Here is a 20454-nt window from a genome sequence, read left to right as displayed (position 1 = left end):
GATCAATAAGATGAAGGAGGTAGGTGAGATGGAAAAGGGGACCATGAGGTAGGTGAGATGGAAAAGGGGACCATGTGTTTTCCATTGGGTCAAGGCACAACAATATAGACAGAATAGCAACTAGTGCTGAAGCTTCTACATGCAGCACCCTGAGCATAGGGTTTGGCTAAAGCATAAATTTGTTTTGTAGTTGAAATCTGTGCTGATGCCACCAATTCCAATAGATGGAGACCATGCTACTGAGAAGGGAAATAAAGTAGGTACAACCATTACAGCTCGGGGAATCAGAACAAATGGATCCCTTTCTGAACAATTAACAAAGCATGAATGGGAACAGGTAAGTAATCAAACTGTTCACTAAAGTGGCAGTGAAGATGCAGCATAGATGATGTTGTTCTAATAATATACAAAAAGTGACTTACCTTTCTAAGCAGATCATATCCTTCTCTCTAAATTCATTACTATATTTTTAATAGCTTAATTGAAATATAATTCAAATACCATATTTAAATGGTATTTAAAGTATATAATTCATTGGGTTTGGTATATTCACAATGTTGTACAACTATCCCCACAATCTAATTTTAGAACATTTTCATACCTGAAAAAGGTACTTGACATACCTATTACCAGTCACTTCCCATTCTCTCCCCACCCCCGACCACCATCCCTGCACACTTAGACCACCACTAACCTCCTTTTTTAAAAAAAAAAATTATTTATTTATTTGGTTGTGCCAGGTCTTAGTTGCGTCAGGCGGGCTCCTTAGTTGTGGCACATGGGCCCCTTAGTTGCAGCTGACAGTCTTTTTAGTTGTGGCATGCGGACTCTTAGTTGCAACATGCATGTGGGATCTAGTCCCCTGACCAGGGACCAAACCCGGGCCCCCTGCACTGGGAGCACAGAGTCCTATCCACTGCGCCACCAGGGAAGTCCCACCACTAATCTCCTTTTGGTCTTAGTAGATTTCTCTATTCTGGACATATTATAGAAGTGGATTCATACAGTATGTGATCTTTTGTCTCTGGCTCCTTTTACTCAGTCACAGTAAAAGAAGTGCTTTTGCTTTGTGCTTTTGGTGTTGTATCTAAGAAGCCATCGCCTAACCCCAAATCATAAAGATTTATTTCTATGTTTTCCTCTGAGAGTTTTATAGTTTTAGTTCTTACGTCTAGGTGTCTAATCCATTTTGAGTTAATTTTTGTGTATAGTGTGAGGTAGGTGTCCAAATTGATTTTATTGCATGTGGATATCCAATTATCGCAGCACCATTCGTTAAAAAGACTTCCTTTCCTTGAATTTTCTTGACACCCTTCCGAAAAATCAATTGACTGTAAATATGAAGGTTTATTTCTAGAGTCTTAATTCTATTCCATGATCTATATGTCTATCTTTTTATCATTACTACACAGTTTTGATTACTATAGCTTTGTAGAAAGTTTTGAAACTGGGAAGTGTGAGTTCTCCACTTTTATTCTTCTTTTTCAAGATTATTTTGATTATTCTGGGTCCCTTGAATTTCCATATGAACTTTAGAATCAGCTTGCCAATTTCTACCAAAAAAGAGCTGGGATTTTGGTAGGGATTGCCTTGAATCCGTGGATCAATTTAGTTACTGTTGCAACCTTAACAATATTATATCTTTAATTTCATGAAGGTGGGATGTCTTTCCATTTGTTTAGATCTTTAATTTCAGCAGTGTTTTGTAATCACGTACAGTGAGGCACTTGTTAAAGTTATTCCTAGTTTATTCCCAAATATTTTTGATGCTATTGTAAATAGAATTGTTTTCTTAATTGCATTTTGGATTGTTCATTTCTGGTATACATTGACTTTTGTATACTGATCTCATGTTGTGAACCTTGATAAACTTGTTTGTTCATTCTAATGGTTTTTAGTGGATTCCTTGGGACTTTGTATAAACAAGAGCATGTTATCTGTGAATAAAGATAGTTTTGCTTCTTCCTTTCCAATCAAGCAGCCTTTGATTTCTTCTTCTTTTTTTTTTTTTTTTTTTTTTTTTTTTTGCTGTATGCGGGCCTCTCACTGTTGTGGCCTTTCCCGTTGCGGAACACAGGCTCCAGATGCGCAGGCTCAGCGGCATGGCTCACGGGCCCAGCCACTCCGCGGCATGTGGGATCTTCCCGGACCGGGGCACGAACCCGTGTCCCCTGCATTGGCAGGCGGACTGTCAACCACTGTGCCACCAAGGAAGCCCCTTTTATTTCTTTTTCTTGCTTCATTGCCCTGTCTAGAACCTCTAGTACAGTGTTGAAAAATAGAAGTGGTGAGAGTAGACATCATTGTCTAATTCCTAATATTAGAGGGAAGCATTCAGTCTTTCCCATTAAGTATATTAGCTGTTTGTCCGTATATTACCTACCCTTCATCAGATTGAGGAATTTCTCTTCTGTGCCTACTTTTTGAGTGTTTTTACTATGAAAGAGTGTTGGAATTTGTCAGTGCTTTTCAGTATCTATTAGGATGATCATGTATTGTTTGTCCTTTATTCTACTAATGTGGTGTATTACATTGGTTGATTTCAGACGTTAAACCAACCTTACATTTCTGGGATAAATCCGACTTGGTCATGGTGTATAATCCATTTTGTATGTTGCTGGCTTCACTTTGATACTTTTCTAGGCTTTTTTCTTTGTAGGCAGTTTAAAAATTACTAATTCAGTCTTCTTTCTTGCTATAGTTCTATTCAGATTTTCTACTTCTTCTTGAGTAGTTTGTATCTTGGTATCCTTGATAGCTTGTATCTTCCTTGAAATTTGTCCATTTCATCTAATTTATCTAATTTGTTGGCCTAAAGTTGTTTGTAATATATACATATATGTGAAATATATATTAAAACATTTCTTTAAATATCTGCAAGGTTGGTAGTGATGTCTCCTCTTTCATTTCTGATTTTAGTAACTTGAGTCTCTTTTTTTCTTGGTCGATCTTGCTAAGGTTTGTCAATTTTATTGGTCTTTTCAAAGAATCAACTTTGGGTTTTATTGACTTCTCTCTATTGTTTTTTATTCTCTCCTTCACTTATTTCTGCTCTAATCTTTATTATTTCCTTCCTTCTGATTTAGATTTATTTTGCTCTTCTTTTTCTAGTTTCCTAAGGTGAGAGGTAGTGTCACTGATTTGAACTCTTTTTCCTTTGCTAATGAAGCTGTAAGTTTCCCTTAAGTACTGCTTTAGCTCCATCTTGTAAGTTTTGCTGTATTGTGCTTTAGTTTTCAATCATCTCAAAGTATTTTCTAATTTCTCTGGTGATTTCTTCTTTAACCTATATGTTTTTTAGGAATATGTTGTTTAATTTCTGTATATTTGTGCATTTCCCATATTTCCTTCTCTTAATTATTTCTGCTTGAATTCACTTGTGGTTGGAGACCATACTTAGCATGATTAAAATCCTTTTAAAACTTACTGAGGCTTTTTTTTTAATGCTCTAGCATATGGTCTATCTTGGAAAATGCTCCATGTGCTCTTGAGAAGAAAATGTATTCTGTTCTTATTCAGTGAAGTGTTATATATATATATATAGCTGTGTTTTAATATAATATTTATAATAATTGGTTTGAAATCCTTGTCTGCTAAGTCAACTTCTAATCCCCTCAAAGGCAATTTCAATTATCTGCTTATTTTCCCCTGTATGTGTGTGTGTGTGTGTGTGTGTGTGTGTGTGTGTGTGTGTGTTTGCATGTCTTGTAATTTTTTGTTGAAAACTGGATATTTTAGGTAATATAGTAACTCTAATTATTTCCATGCTCCTCTAGGGCTTGTTATTATTTGCTTTCTTGCTCATTTATTTGTTTAGTGGCTTCCCTGGACTAGTTTGGTTAAGTCTACACCCCGAGCTACACCCTGAGCGTGGAGTCTTAACCACTGGACTGCCAGGGAAGTCCCTAAAATGTGATTTCTGATATAAAATAATCTCTAATCAATGAGGAGAAAGAGAGGTGGGAGGATAGAGAGAGAGAGGAAGAGGTAATAAGAGAGAAATAGAATTCATCACTGGCTTGTGCATTCAAAGTATTTAGAAATCAAAGAAGTATAAGAGGCATCCTATAGCAAGTAGGAAAAGATGCCTCCTTAAATTTTGATACCCAAATTCCAAAGACCAAAGGTTATAGTGAATAAAAAGGATGATGCCAGAAAGATTGGAGTTGCACAAGAAGAAAATCAGGGAGTCTGGAAGCTTGGATGAGTTAGAATTGTAGAGAGATGGAGCCTTAAGAAGTGGGAGGAAGGAAACTGGTGGTCATTATTCTGTAATAGAACCTCCCCTCACCCCAACAATGTAGATGAGGCATGTTACAGACTCAGTGTACATGACTGGAGCTGACACAGGGTAAAATTGACCAGAATCTCATTCCCAATATTTTAATAATTTCAGTTGTACCTTTAATTTTCTTTCCTCATTTCCTGGTATATCATGGACATGCACACTTTAGTTAGCTAGAGTTGAAATTTCCAGATAAAAACAGATTTCACAATTACTTTATTTCTTAATATCTGTGAGCTGTGTTGCAGTAAAGATCGTAGGCTATTTGTTCCATACTCATGGAAGTGCATGATTCTTGGCAGAGTGCTGTAATTTAAATTTTATCTTACATTCCCTGAGATGTGGGGGATGTATGTATTCATAGCTGAGTCATCGTATAGAGACAAGCGTGACCTCTTCTTTCGGGACAGACTTGAAACAACAAAGAGACCAGAAAGGTTTAAAAAATAATTTTAATTATTTATGTCCTGAGTGACTCCCTTCTCTTAATCCACTTAACAAGTAAAATTTATTGAGTATCTACTATGTGTCAGGCACTGTTCTAAGCTTTTGAGAAAGTAAGTGACCTAAGATATATTCCCTCGTGGAGTTTATGTTTTAGGGGGAGGAGCTAAATAATATGTATATATGAAGTTATTTATATAATATTACATATATAATTATATAACAATACCAAGTAACTATGTTAAGTGAGAAGTTCTATGGAAAAAATTAAAACTAGAACAAGGTTAGGGGAAACAGAGAACTGGAGGTAGGGGACAGAGGTGCAATTTTAAATAGGGTAGTCAGCTTCATTGAGAAGGCTCCCAAGAGTGAAATGGCTTTTTTGTAGTCACTTGGCTAGTCACTGAAAGATAGAGCAGGATTTGATCCCAGGTCTGACTTTAATGCCCATCCTCTTTTTCTGAAGGGAAAGATGATTTAAGAGTGATAGGAGAGGGCTTCCCTGTTGGCGCAGTAGTTGAGAGTCCGCCTGCCGATGCAGGGGACACGGGTTCGTGCCCCGGTCTGGGAAGATCCCACATGCCGTGGAGTGGCTGGGCCCGTGAGCCATGGCCACTAAGCCTGCGCGTCCGGAGCCTGTGCTCTGCAACGGGAGAGGCCACAACAGTGAGAAGCCTGCGTACCGCAAAAAAAAAAAAAAAAAAAAAGAGTGATGGGAGATCTCAAGAAAGAAATGAACTACTCTAGTCTCCCCTCATCCAATGAGGCGATGGGTAGGCAAGGAGTAGGTATCTAAAGCCATCTAGGTATTTGGCTGGAAGGTTTGGCCTGAGCACAGCTTTTAAGACGACATATTCAAAAGCTGGAAGGAGGACACATAACTAAGGGAAAATACAAAAGTGAATCTACAGTGTTAGTGTCTTAGAAGAGAAGCGTTTAGATACATCTTTCAGAGCTATTATCTCTCCCCAAAAGCATACTTTTGAAAACTGGATTACTTAAAACTGTAGGCAAGCATGGGACACTTGCAGGATTTATTTTGGATTTAGGAGGTGTAAAGGCTGAGACACAAATAGATTTTTGTTGACCAGGTCATACAAAAGTTGTCATTCAGTAAAAACCTTTCCAATCTTTGGTTTGAAAATTTTCAGGAAGGAATGTTGTAAATACTTATTCTTTCATGTACTCCCAAAGGCCCTTGCATTTCAGTGGATAGGATGTTGTTGAGAGGAAAGAGATTGTCTCTGCTGAGGAATTTGTTTCACCAACAAAGTGACTTTTATAGCATTTTTTGTTTGTGAGCCTCAGAATTAAATCTATATTGTCGTCACAGTCTCTAAAGTTTATGAATGAATGAATTCTGGGCAGAGAAAAGAAATGCAGAACTCATTGAATGGATGGTTCTGAAGAAGCTCCCTTCTATAAAATTGATACCCCTTATGACCCCTTATGACCTTGAACCAAAGAAAAATGAATGTTAGCTATATCTTCCTCATTTCACTGAGGAGTCAGCTAAGGCCCAAATAGGTTCCATGGTGACATAGGTGACACTTGAAGAGCTAACTCCATGGCCAGTGCTTATTCTAGTTTAACAGGGTCCCATCATATGTACATTTAACTTATGTAAATTTCAACTATATACATATGGCAAAAAGGAGAAAAAAGTATAAAATTTTAGTTTCATATAATTTATCATATGTTCTACATTATCACATATATAAAATATTCACACATCCATATGTCTGTATAGGGTTTTATATACAAAATCATGTATACTATGCTTTAAGAGTAATTTAGAAGGTTTTCCTGGGGTAATTTTGGCTGTAAATGACTTGCATCTTATGTAGGAATTTAAAAGTTAATCCCCTCCTTATAAAACACACCTCCTTGTGTTCCATGTTTTCTCCTTCATTATACTAAAGGTCAGATCATGTCTCCCAGACATGAATTCATGGTGTAAGATTCAGATATGGCTCAGTTTCAAATGCAAGTGTTATTTTCATCATAATCACCAGCAAAGTAAATGGGTTCCATTATATTTATTTGTAGGGTAGGGTTGTGCCAGTGTTAGAATTCAGTGGGGGAGAAAGGAGAATCCTGATCTGCATCTTCTTAGGTGGTTTTAATTCTCACTTCAGTCAATCATCAAAAAAATCAATCATCTGCAAGTGTCCGGAATGTGCCTGGTGCACAGTTTCTCCAGTTCTGATGAGGTGCTTAGCATTCCAGAGAAGTTCTCCTACCAGTTCTGTTCTCTCCACCTCACTGTCTTTCCCCTCACTTATTTCTAGCTCCCCTTCAATACCAGACCTATAAATGGGTGTACAGTCAGGTTTAGTGGGACAACCATTTCTGGTCTTTTTAAGATCTGATTTGGACCCACTAGAATAACTGCACAACTTAAAATACATGCTTCTTCATGCCCTTCAAAGAAACATGTGGAAAATACAGTCTATTAGACTATGAAAAATTAGAAAATGAAGTCTGTTAGAACTTTGAGATATTTCACAAGCCATCTGGCCCAAATCTCTGATTTTAAAGAAAGTAAGACCCAGAGACTTTTCTCAAGGTTGCACAGCTTTAACTACAAAGCTAGTTTTTCACACTACTGCTGAAGCTCCCATAGGAGATGTTTGAATAAAGAAACATTATATGTAGATCAGAGCTACAAACAGGGAGCCCCCAATTTTTTATGAAAAAATTATTAGAAACTTGGGTCTTCAGTCGTGAGCATCATGCAGGCTGCACTTGCCTCTTTCATCCCCACAAGGAAATGTTATGCTAATAACATACTTGTGGAAAACCAGTCAATGGCTAAGTGTACTCCTGAAGCTGAGAATGTGCTTATCAAGGGGGGCAAAAAGTGAAGGAGATGCTTTACAAGGTATTCTTGGGTGAACAGTTGCCTATATTTGTGATAGGGAAAAGGCTTTATCATGCTATGTACTCAACAGGACAAAAACCAGGGCCAAAACCATAGCTGGGAGACTTACCTTATCTCTTTGAACATATTAAAAACACCAAGTGCCTGTATGTTCACTGTGGGGAGCTACTTTCTCCTTTGAGCATGGCAGTGAAGTTCTTTTTAAGAGAAAAGACCCTGTGGCTTAAGCAATTGTGAAGCAATTGCGATGGAATTAAAAAAAAAAAGAAAAAAGAAAAAGCCCAAGGGCTGATCCTTCGTGGTTACTAAGTATTGCTACATTGGTTATTGGGGATGGGTAGAAAGGGATTGTGGTGGCTATGGGCATTCACATTATTCTGGAAAAGATTCATGGAGGAGATGAGTGTGAAACAGTTTTGAAGGAGGAATGAGAAATAGTGAGACTTTGGGATAACTTGGGATAATATTTCTGGAAAAGAAGTTGGAATCTAGAAAGATAAACTCTCACTTGTAAGTGGCAGCCTAATCTGATTTGTTGTTCCAAGGTTATCGACATTCTGTGGAGTGATCCGAGAGGCAAAAGAGGCTGTTACCCAAATACAGGACGAGGAGGGGGCTGCTATTTTGGACCAGACATTACCTCCAAAATTCTCAATAAATACCAGTTGAAGATGCTCATTAGGTCTCATGAATGTAAGCCCGAAGGGTATGAAATTTGCCATGATGGGAAGGTAAGCTAACAGTGTTGGTGACATCATCACAGACATCCTTCCCCTAAGCTTAGTCTTTCTTCACAGGATGTGTCTGACCTCGAAGCCCACGGGAAAATGTCTTCCCTAGGCCCAAAACAGAACTGCATGCTTTGGTAGATCACTGTCCCTCACCCTAAGAGATATTTGGTTTATTTCTCCGATCTTCCCTAATCCCAGAGATAGAAACTCTGACACATGGCACTAAGTACACACACAGAAAGGCTTTGTTCTGTGCGAATCGCAAGGCAAATCTCCAGTAGTGGGGTTAAGAATGTACTTATCGTCACTGAGCACAGAAAGGCAGCAGTGAATCCAGTTTGCTCTCTTTCACCTTTTGCACTTTCCCTGTGCAGAGCAGAACCACAAAACATACTTCTCTTCTATTCACTGAGTAGGTGAGCTCTAGCAAGTCCCTCTCTGTGGGCAGTTTCGCTGCAGCCACTAAAATGGAATGCGTTGTGCTTCTTCAGTGGTGTCTGATAGGCTAGAGAGGCGAGGCCTGAGGAGCTGGTTTCTGGTCCCAGGTTGTCCTGGGATGCCCCCTTTTCTCATAGTGCACAGCAATAATTAAAAAGGAATACCAAATTGCATGGCCTTTCCTTCTATTTCAACACTTTTACTTTTCCAAACTCTTTTAGTTCATTGGAGGCTCATACTGACATTGCGAAATGGTAAGGCAAGTATTATTTAGGGTTTATTTGTAATAAGAAAACGGGGAGAAAGTAGCAGTGGTTTGTCTGAAGTGACCTGCCCATTAGGGCAGGACTGGGCCTAAACCAGCTTTCCTGTCACTGACAAGTATTACCCTCCCAAGGCTCCCCATCCTCCCCCACGCCCCCAAGGCTGGTTCCTTCCCAACAGAGTGGCCATGGTCCCTTATCTAGCCACTATTTCTCTGACCTTAAAGCACTGGTTTTGTGGGGGGCCCTGAACCCTCTAAATCAGTCAGCTACAGACAAAAGAAAAGGACTGTGATACTAGACAAGTTTTATTTTGAATGCTCAAATAGCACAAGGAAAGAAAATAAAGGCTTTACCCCCTTGGAAAATTAGAACTTACAGAACTGAGCATTAAGGAGGATTGTAAGATACGGAACTGAAATTGTACACAAGATTGCAAGGCCATGCACTGTGGGGATGAGTGGCTAGAAGTTAGTACTCCTGGAGACAGTGATTTCAAAGCCTTGTTTCTCTTCAATGGAATCACAGGAAATCCCATCAGACTTGGATGATTTGTATGGATTTTAAACTTTGATTTTTGCTTTTTAAGAATTGAGCTGTTTCTGACTTTATTGAAGGACCTTTTGAGAACTAACTCTATGTGAACCTCACACTCTCTTTAACCAGGTTATTACTGTATTTTCTGCATCTAATTATTATGAAGAAGGTAGCAATCGAGGAGCTTACATCAGAGTGAGTTCTGGTACGCCCCCCCGATTTTTCCAGTACCAAGTAACTAGGGCAACATGCTTGAGGCCTCTTTACCAAAGGTATGTATACTCTAAGGAGATTTTTGAGCTCTGGTACTAGTGACCAAGTAGAACCAGTCCAGAGTGACTAAGAGCAGCCATGGGAGTGAAGAAAATGACTTACTCATTACTCATTAGTATAAACAAAATGGAAGTAATTCCAGAAGCCAAGTGGTGAATGCGCTCACATTTGAAACCAAGAGCAGCAATTTTCAATGTATGCATCTCTTTAGATGGATAAAGCCATCAGCATCCACAAACAGTCCCTAATTGAACATAAGGAAAAGAAGGTCTCTGCACCCACCCACTCCTGTAACCTCTAGCCTTCTCTGCCCCCAGACAGCCCAGTCTGCTCTTGCCTCTTTGGCTCTTCTCTACCCAGAAGTGTATATGACTGAGTTGCGTATGTGTCTCTGTGTGATGGCATTCATAGCTTATCTCCCATTCCTCCCTTTGACATTATCTTTTTAATATTTTTTATATTATAGAATGAATATGTTTATTGTTAACAAGTGAGACAAAACAAAGATGTATAAAGAAAATGTTAATGATCTTCCCTCCCAGTAATTCTTTTCCTCAGAGGCAACTGAAATTAATAGCCTAGAGAGGATCCTTCCACCCTCTTCTCCTTGCTCCTACAAAAATAGACAAGCAATTACTCATTCATTGAATTAAAAAAATGTTGAGCACCTACTATGTGTCAGACACTGTTCTAGGCACAGATGATATTGAAATAAACAAAATAGGCAAAAGTCTTTTCCCTCATCAAAGCATATCCCTGTGGGAGGAGAAAGGCAGTAAACAACATACATACTTTTTTTTTTAAACAAAGATAGAATCACACTGCACGGTCTATTCTGCAACTGACTCTTTCCCTAAAGATTATATCGTGAACATTACTCCAAGTTCATACATATAGACCTAACTCATTCTTTTTGATAGATGCATAATATTCTGTAGTATATGTATACCATAACAATTATGGATAGCTAAATCGTATTCAACTGATGGCCATCCAGATTGGTTCTAGGGTTTTGTACTTAAAAGCAATACTATAACAAACATTCCTCTGTGTGTGTGTGTGTGTGTGTGTCTGTCTGTGTGTACATATATGTATACACATATCCATAAGTTTTTAGCGCTTTTTTTTTACATAAGATTTCAAAATATACGATTTATAATGTTTAAAATTTTGCTAGATACTCCAAAAGAGTTGTAACAATTAACAATCTGGAAAACAACATATTAATTTCTCCACATCCTCATTAGTCTCATAAGTTATTACTCTTCTTAATTTTTGCCAAGCTGATGGATAAAAATGATAAATCTCATTGTTTTAATTAGCATATTTTAGACAGCTGAGTTTACCCATCTTATATTTTTGAACATTGCATTTTCTTTTCTTTGAATTTCCTGTTTATAGTATTCCCCTATTTTATATTGGGCTGTTTGTCATTTTCTGATAAATTTTTAGGAATTGTTTGCATAGAAGGGATGGAGGATTTTTATGGGCATGATGCATATATTTTGTTGGTGTCTTGATTTTGCTTTATTCTATGAAATCACATTTTATAATTTCATTATAACTTTTGGATTTTCCCCTTCAGTAGAAAAATGTCTCCACATAAATTTTATACACACACACACACACACACACACACACACACATACATATATATATACTACATATATATATATATATATTACATATATATTTGTAATTTATTTTAACAGCTTTGTTGAAAGTTTACCAAATTAAAGTATACAATTCAATGATATTTGGTATATTTACAGAGTTGTGTAACATCACCATAAACTAATTTTTGAACATTTGTTCCATCCTAAAAAGAAAACTTGTATCCATTAGTAGTCACTCATCATTATCACCTCCCCATCCCTGGCCACCGCCCCCCCCATCACAACTCTAGTTAACCACTAATCTACTTTCTGTCCCTATAGATTTGCCTATTCTGGAAATGTCATGTAAATAGGATTACACAATATGTGGTCTTTTGTGACTAGCTTCTTTTTCTTAGCACAGTGCTTTTGAGGTTCATTCATGTTGTAACATGTATCAGTACTTCAGTCCTTTTAATGGCTGAATAACATTCCATTGTATCAATAGACCTCATTTTCTTTGTCCATTTATCAGCTAATAGAAATGTGGGTTGTTTCCACTTTTTGGCTACTATGAATTATGTTGTTTTGAACGTTGGTGGACAGGGTTTTGTGTATACATTTGTTTTCATTTCTCTTGGGTATATACATGAAAGTGGAATTGCTGGCTTATATAGTAATGGTTATGTTTAACATTTTGAGGAACTTGCAAGCTTTTTTCCCAAGGGGATGCACAATTTTACATTCCCACCAGCAATGTATGAAGATTCCAATTTCTCCACATCCTTGACAACCCTTGTTATGATCTGTCTTTTTGATTATAGCCATCTTAGTGGATGTGAGGTAGGAACTCTTGGTTTTGATTTACATTTCCCTCATGACCAATGACTTTGAGGATCTTTTCATGTTCTTTTTGGGCATTTGTATATCTTCTTTAGTGAAATGTCTCTTTCAGATCCTTTTTCCATTTTCAATTGAGTTACTACTCTTTTTATTATTGCATTGTAAGAGTTATTCATATATCTTATATTCATGTCACTTATTAGATATATGATTTGCAAATAGTCTCTTCCATTCTATGGGATGTCTTTTCACTTTCTTGATGTTATTATTTGCAGCACAAAAGTTTTTAATTTTGATGAAATCCAATATATCTGTTTTCTCTTTTCTGCTTGTGATGAGGTATCTAAGAACAAACTGCCTAAGTCAAAGTCATGAGGCTTTATTCCTATGTTTTCTTCTGAGAATTTTATAGATTATTTTTATAGATTAAGTTCTTATATTTGGATATCTGATCCATTTTGAGTTAATTTTTGTGTATAGTGTGAGGTAAGGGTCCAACCTTATTCTTTAAAATGTGGATATTCAATTTTCCCAGCAACATCAGTGGGAAAGACTATCCTTCCTCTATTTGACTGTCTTGGCACAGTTGTCAAAAATCAATTGACCATAAAGGTATGGGTTTATTTCTGAACTTTAAGTTGTACTCCATTGACCTATATGACTATCGTAATGTGAGTAACACCCTGTCTTGATTACTGTAGCTTTTTGGTAACTTTGAAATTGGGAAAGGTGAGTTGAATTTGAGTCTTCTTTTTTAAGATTGTTTTCCATGTGATTTTAGAATCAGCTTGTCAACTTATGCAAAAATGCCCACTGGGATTTTGATAGGGATTATTTTGAATATGTAATATCAATTTCGGGCTATTGCCATTTTAACAATATTAAATATTCCAGTCCATATTGTTCTATTTATTTTGATCTTCTTTAATTTCCTTGAAAAATATTTTGTGCTTTTCAGTGTGCAAATCTTGGACTTCCTTTGTTAAATTCATTTCTAAGTGTTTTATTCTTTTTGGTGCTGTAGTAAGTGGGATTTTTTTTTTAATTTTTAAATTTAATTTTATTCATTTTTTTATACAGCAGGTTCTTGTTAGTCATCAATTTTATACACATCAGTGTATACATGTCACTCCCAGTCGCCCAATTCATCACACCACCATCCCCACCCACCAGCGGCTTTCTGCCCTTGGTGTCCATACGTTTGTTCTCTACAACTTCTGCCCTGCAAACCAGTTCATCTGTACCATTTTTCTAGGTTCCACGTACATGCATTAATATACGATATTTGTTTTTCTCTTTCTGACTTACTTCACTCTGTATGACAGTCTCTACATCCATCCACGTCTCAACAAATGACTCAATTTCGTTCCTTTTTATGACTGAGTAATATTCCATTGTATATATGTACCACATCTTCTTTATCCATTTGTCTGTCAATGGGCATTTAGGTTGCTTCCATGACCTGGCTATTGTAAATAGTGCTGCAATGGACATTGGGGTGCATGTGTCTTTTTTTTTTTTTTTTAATTTATTTAATTTATTCTTTTTTTTGGCTGTGTTGGGTCTTCATTGCTGCGTGCAGGCTTTCTCTAGTTGAGGTGAGCGGGGGGTACTCTTCATTGTGGTGCGCAGGCTTCTCACTGCGGTGGCATCTCTTGCTGTGGGGCATGGGTTCCAGGCACACAGGCTTCAGTAGTTGTAGCACATGGGCTCAGTAGTTGTGGCTCACGGGCTCTAGAGCACAGGCTCAGCAGTTGTGGCACACGGGCTTAGTTGCTCCGTGGCATGTGGGATCTTCCCGGACCAGGGCTCGAACCCATGTCCCCTGCATTGGCAGGTGGATTCTTAACCACTGCACCACCAGGGAAGCCCACATGTGTCTTTCTGAATTATGGTTTTCTGTGGGTGTATGCCCAGTAGTGGGATTGCTGGATCATATGGTAATTCTATTTTTAGTTTTTTAAAGAACCTCCATACTGTTCTCCATAGTGGCTGTATCAGTTTACATTCCCACGAACAGTGCAAGAGGGTTCCCTTTTTTCCACACCCTCTCCAGCATTTGTCTGTAGATTTTCTGATGATGCCCATTCTCACTGGTGTGAGGTGATACCTCATTGTAGTTTCAATTTGCATTTCCCTAATAATTAGTGATGTTGAGCAGCTTTTCATGTGCTTCTTGGCCATCTGTATGTCTTCTTTGGAGAAATGTCTATTTAGGTCTTCTGCCGATTTTTGGATTGGGTTGTTTGTTTCTTTAATTTTGAGCTGCATGAGCTGTTTATATATTTTGGAGATTAATCCTTTGTCCGTTGATTCGTTTGCAAATATTTTCTCTCAGCCTGAGGGTTGTCTTTTTGTCTTGTTTATGGTTTCCTTTGCTGTGCAAAAGCTTTTAAGTTTCATTAGGTCCCATTTGTTTATTTTTGTTTTTATTTCCATTACTCTAGGAGGTGGATCAAAAAACATCTTGCTGTGATTTATGTCAAAGAGTGTTCTTCCTATGGTTTCCTCTAAGAGTTTTATAGTGTCCAGTCTTACATTTAGGTCTTGAATTCATTTTGAGTTTATTTTTGTGTTTGATGTTAGCCAGTGTTCTAATTTCATTCTTTTACATGTAGCTGTCCAGTTTTCCCAGCACCCCTTATTGAAGAGACTGTCTTTTCTCCATTGTATATCCTTGCCTCCTTTGTCATAGATTAGTTGACCATAGGTGCGTGGGTTTATCTCTGGGCTTTCTATCTTGCTCCATTGACCTATGTTTCTGTTTTTGTGCCAGTACCATATTGTCTTGATTACTGTAGCTTTGTAGTATAGTCTGAAGTCAGGGAGTCTGATTCCTCCAGCTCCGTTTTTTTCCCTCAAGACTGCTTTGGCTATTCGGGGTCTTTTGTGTCTCCGTACAAATTTTAAGATTTTTTGTGCTAGTTCTGTAAAAAATGCCATTAATTTGATAGGGATTGCATTGAATCTGTAGATTGCTTTGGGTATTATAGTCATTTTCACAATGTTGATTCTTCCAATATAAGAACATGGTATATCTCTCCATCTGTTGGTACCATCTTTAATTTCTTTCATCAGTGTCTTATAGTTTTCTGCATATAGGTCTTTGTCTCCCTAGGTAGGTTTATTCCTCGGTATTTTATTCTTTTTGTTGCAATGGTAAATGAGAGTGTTTCCTGAATTTCTCTTTCAGATTTTTCATCATTAGTGTATAGGAATGCCAGAGATTTCTGTGCATTAATTTTGTATCCTGAAACTTTACCAAATGCATTGATTAGCTCTAGTAGTTTTCTGGTGGCATCTTTAGGATTCTCTATGTATAGTATCATGTCATCTGCAGACAGTGACAGTTTTACTTCTTCTTTTCCAATTTGTATTTGTTTTATTTCTTTTTCTTCTCTGATTGCCGTGGCTAGGACTTCCAAAACTATGTTGAATAATAGTGGTGAGAGTGGACATCCTTGTCTTGTTCCTGATCTTAGAGGAAATGCTTTCAGTTTTTCACCATTGAGAATGATGTTTGCTGTGGGTTTGTCATACATGGCCTCTATTATGTTGAGGCAGGTTCTCTCTATGCCCACTTTCTGGAGAGTTTTTATCATAAATGGGTGTTGAATTTTGTCAGAAGCTTTTTCTGCATCTATTGAGATGATCATATGGTTTTTATTCTTCAGTTTGTTAATATGGTATATCACTTTGATTGATTTGCTTATATTGAAGAATCCTTGCATCCCTGGGATAAATCCCACTTGATCATGGTGTATGATCCTTTTAATGTGTTGTTGGATTCTGTTTGCTAGTATTTTGTTGAGGATTTTTGCATCTATATTCATCAGTGATATTGGTCTGTAATTTTCTTTTTTTTTAGTATCTTTGTCTGGTTTTGGTATCGGGGTGATGGTGGCCTCATAGAATGAGTTTGGGAGTGTTCCTTCCTCTGCAGTTTTGGATGAGTTTGAGAAGGATGGGTGTTAGCGCTTCTCTAAATGTTTGATAGGATTCACCTGTGAAGCCATCTGGGCCTGGACTTTTGTTTTTTGGAAGATCTTTAATCACAGTTTCATTACTTGTGATTGGTCTGTTCATATTTTGTATATCTTCCTGGTTCAGTCTTGGAAGGTTATACCTTTCTAAGAATTTGTCCATTTCTTCCAGGTTGTCCATTTTTTTGGCATAGAGTTGCTTGTAGTAGTCTCTTAGGATGCTTTGTATTTCTGTGGTGTCTGTTGTAACTTCTCCTTTTTCATTTGTAATTTTATTGATTTGAGTTTTCTCCCTCTTTTCTTGATGAGTCTGGCTAATGGTTTATCAATTTTGTTTATCTTCTCAAAGAACCAGCTTTTAGTTTTAATGATCTTTGCTATTGTTTTCTTTGTTTCTATTTCGTTTATTTCTGCCCTGATCTTTATGATTTCTTTCCTTCTGCTAACTTTGTGTTTTGTTTGTTCTTCTTTCTCTAGTTCCTTTAGGTGTAAGGTTAGATTGTTTATTTGAGATTTTTCTTGTTTCTTGAGGTAGGCTTGTGTATCTATAAACTTCCCTCTTAGCACTGCTTTTGCTGCATCCCATAGGTTTTGGATTGTCGTGTTTTCATTGTCATTTGTCTCTAGGTATTTTTTGATTTCCTCTTTGATTTCTTCAGTGATCTCTTGGTTATTTAGTAACATATTGTTTAGCCTCCATGTGTTTTTGTTTTTTACTTTTTTTCCCTGTAATTGATTTCTAGTCTCATAGTGTTGTGGTCAGAAAAGATGCTTGATATGATTTCAATTTTCTTAAATTTACTGAGGCTTGATTTGTGACCCGAGGTGTGATCTATCCTGGAGAATGTTCCATGTGCACTGGAGAAGAAAGTGTTATCTGCTGTTTTTGGATGGAATGTCCTATAAATAAATATCAGTTAAATCTATCTGGCCTACGGTGTCATTTAGAGCTTGTGTTTCCTTATTTATTTTCTGTTTGGATGGTCTTTCCATTGGTGTAAGTGAGGTGTTAAAGTCCTCCACTATTATTGTGTCACTGTCTATTTCCTCTCTTACAGCTGTTAGCATTTGCCTTATGTATTGAGGTGCTCCTATGTTGGGTGCATATATATTTATAATTCTTATATCTTCTTCTTGGATTGATCCCTTTATCATGATGTAGTGTCCTTCCTTGTCTCTTGTAACATTCTTTATGTTAAAGTCTATTTTATCTGATATGAGTATTGCTACTCCGGCTTTCTTTTGATTTCCATTGGCATGGAATATCTTTTTCCATCCCCTCACTTTCAGTCTGTATGTGTCCCTAGGTCTGAGGTGGGTCTTTTGTAGACAGCATATATATGGGTCTTGTTTTTGTATCCATTCAGCAAGCCTGTGTCTTTTGGTGGGAGCATTTAATCCACTCTCGTTTAAGGTAATTATGGATATGTATGTTCCTATGACCATTTTCTTAATTGTTTTAGGTTTGCTTTTGTAGATCCTTTTCTTCTCTTGTGTTTCCCCCTTAGAGAAGTTCCTTTAGCATTTGTTGTAGAGCTGGTTTGGTGGTGCTGAATCCTCTTCGCTTTTGCTTGTCTGTAAAGCTTTTGATTTCTCCATCAAATCTGAATGAGGTCCTTGCTGGGTAGAGTAATCTTGCTTGTAGGTTCTTCCCTTTCATCACTTTAAGTACATCATGCCACTCGCTTCTGGCTTGTAGAGCTTCTGCTGAGAAATCAGCTGTTAACCTTATGGGAGTTCCCTTGTATGTTTTTTGTTGTTTTTCCCTTGCTGCTTTCAATCACTTTTCTTTCTCTTTAATTTTTGCCAATTTTATTACTATGTGTCTCGGTGTGTTTCTCCTTGAATTTATCCTGTATGGGACTTGCTGTGCTTCCTGGACTTGGGTGGCTATTTCCTTTCCCATGTTAGGGAAGTTTTTGACTATAATCTCTTAAACAATTTTCTGTGGTCCTTTCTCTCTCTCTTCGCCTTCTGGGACCCCTATAATGCGAATGTTGTTGCCTTTACTGTTGTCCCAGAGGTCTCTTAGGCTGTGTTCATTTCTTTTCATTCTTTTTTCTTTATTCAGTTCCACAGCAGTGAACTCCACCATTCTGTCTTCCAGGTCACTTATCCGTTCTTCTGCCTCAGTTATTCTGCTGTTGATTCCTTCAAGTGTAGTTTTCATTTCAGTTATTGTATTGTTCATCTCTGTTTGTTTGTTCTTGAATTCTTCTAGGTCTTTGTTAAACATTTCTTGCATCTTCTCACTCTTTGCCTCCATTTTGTTCCCGAGGTCCTGGATCATCTTCACTATCATTATTCTGAATTCTTTTTCTGGAAGGTTGCCTATCTCCACTTCATTTAGTTGTTTTTCTGGGGTTTTATTTTGTTCCTTCATCTGGTATATAGCCCTCTGCCTTTTCATCTTGTTTATCATTCTGTGAATGTGTGTTTTGTTCCGAAGGCTGCAGGATTGTAGTTCTCCTTGCTTCTGCTGTCTGCCCTCTGGTGGATGAGCCTATCTAAGAGGCTTGATCGGAGGGGCTGGTGGTGGGTAGAGCTGACTGTTGCTCTGGTGAGCAGAGCTCAGTAAAACTTTAATCCTCTTGACTGCTGATGGGTGGGGCTGGGTTCCCTCCCTGTTGGTTGTTTGGCCTGAGGCGACCCAACACTGGAGCCTACCTGGGCTCTTTGGTGGGGCTAATGACAGACTCTGGGAGGGCTCACACCAAGGAGTCCCTCCCAGAACTTCCGCTGCCAGTGTCCTTGTCCCCATGGTGAGCCACAGCCACCCCCCCGCCTCTGCAGGAGAGCCTCCAACACTAGCAGGTAGGTCTGGTTCAGTCTCCCCTGGGGTCACTGCTCCTTCCCCTGGGTCCCGATGCACACACTACTTAGTATGTGCCCTCCAAGAATGGGGTCTCTGTTTCCCCCAGTCCTGTCAAAATCCTGCAGTCACATCCCACTAGGCCTCAAAGTCTGGTTCTCTAGGAATTCCTCCTTCCGTTGCCTGACCCCCAGGTTGGGAAGCCTGACGTGGGGCTCAGAACCTTCACTCCAGTGGGTGGACTTCTGTGGTATAAGTGTTCTCCAGTCTGCGAATCACCCACCCAGCAGTTATGGGATTTGATTTTACCGTGATTGCACCCCTCCTACTGTCTCTTTGTGGCTTCTCCTTTGTCTTTGAATGTGGGGTATGTTTTTTGGTGAGTTCCAGTGTCTTCCTGTCGATGATTGTTCAGCAGCTAGTTGTGATTCTGGTGTTCTCACAAGAGGGAGTGAGAGCTGGGATTGTTTTCTTAATTACATTTTTGGATTATTCATTTATAATGTATAGAAATACAGTTGATTTTTGTATGTTGTGCAATCTTAATGAACTTCTTTATTAGTTCTAATAGTTTTTTTAATTTATCTTTTTTATTGAAGTATAGTTGCTGTACAAAGTTCTAATAGTTTTTAGTGGAATCTATGGGATTTTCTATATACAAGATCATATTATCTGTTAATGCAGATAGTTTTACTTCTTCCTTTCCAATCTGGATGCCTTTTACTTTCTTTTCTTGCTTAACTGCCTGGCTAGAACCTCCAAACCAATATTGAATAGAAGTGGTGAGAGCAGATACCCTTGTCTTCTTCCTGATCTTAAGAGGGACATATTCACTCTTTCAGCATTATGTATATTAGCTATGTGTTTTTTGCAGACGTCCCTTATCAGGTTGAGGATGTTCCCTTCCATGCCTAGTTTGTTGACTGTTTTTATCATGAAGAGTGTTGGATTTTGTCAAATACTTTTTCTGAATGTATTGAGATGATCATGTGGATTTTGTCCTTTATTCTATTAATATGATGTGTTACATTGATTAATTTGAGATGTTAAACAAACCTTGCATTCTTGGGATACATCCCACTTGTTAATGATATATGATCCTTTTTATATATTGCTAGATGCAGTTTGCTAGTATTTTGTTGGGGATTTTCCATCTATATTCATAAGAGTTATTGGTCTGTAGTTTTCTTGTGATCTTTGGTTTTGGTATCATGGTAATACTGGCTTTATATAATAAGATGGGTAGTATTCCCACCTTTTCTATTTTTTGGAAGAGTTTGTGAATGATTGGTATTAATTCTTCTTTAAATGTTTGGTAGAATTCACCAGTGAAGCCATCTGGCCCTGAGCTTTTTTTTGTGAGAAG

General features: G+C 37.8%; 1 protein-coding gene across 1 annotated transcript in view; it reads left to right on the top strand.

Moving 5' to 3' along the window:
* Window positions 1–20454, top strand: part of PPEF1 (protein phosphatase with EF-hand domain 1) — a 150497-nt gene that overhangs the window by 113638 nt on the left and 16405 nt on the right. The window contains exons 14-16 of the mRNA XM_067723474.1: window positions 191–337; window positions 8159–8344; window positions 9712–9854. Coding sequence (XP_067579575.1) covers window positions 191–337; window positions 8159–8344; window positions 9712–9854 — 476 coding nt within the window. The remainder of the gene's footprint in view (window positions 1–190; window positions 338–8158; window positions 8345–9711; window positions 9855–20454) is intronic.

This window comes from Pseudorca crassidens, chromosome X, assembly GCF_039906515.1.
Source record: "Pseudorca crassidens isolate mPseCra1 chromosome X, mPseCra1.hap1, whole genome shotgun sequence".
Classification (NCBI taxonomy): domain Eukaryota; kingdom Metazoa; phylum Chordata; class Mammalia; order Artiodactyla; family Delphinidae; genus Pseudorca; species Pseudorca crassidens.
This window is presented reverse-complemented; position numbering and strand designations above follow the sequence as displayed.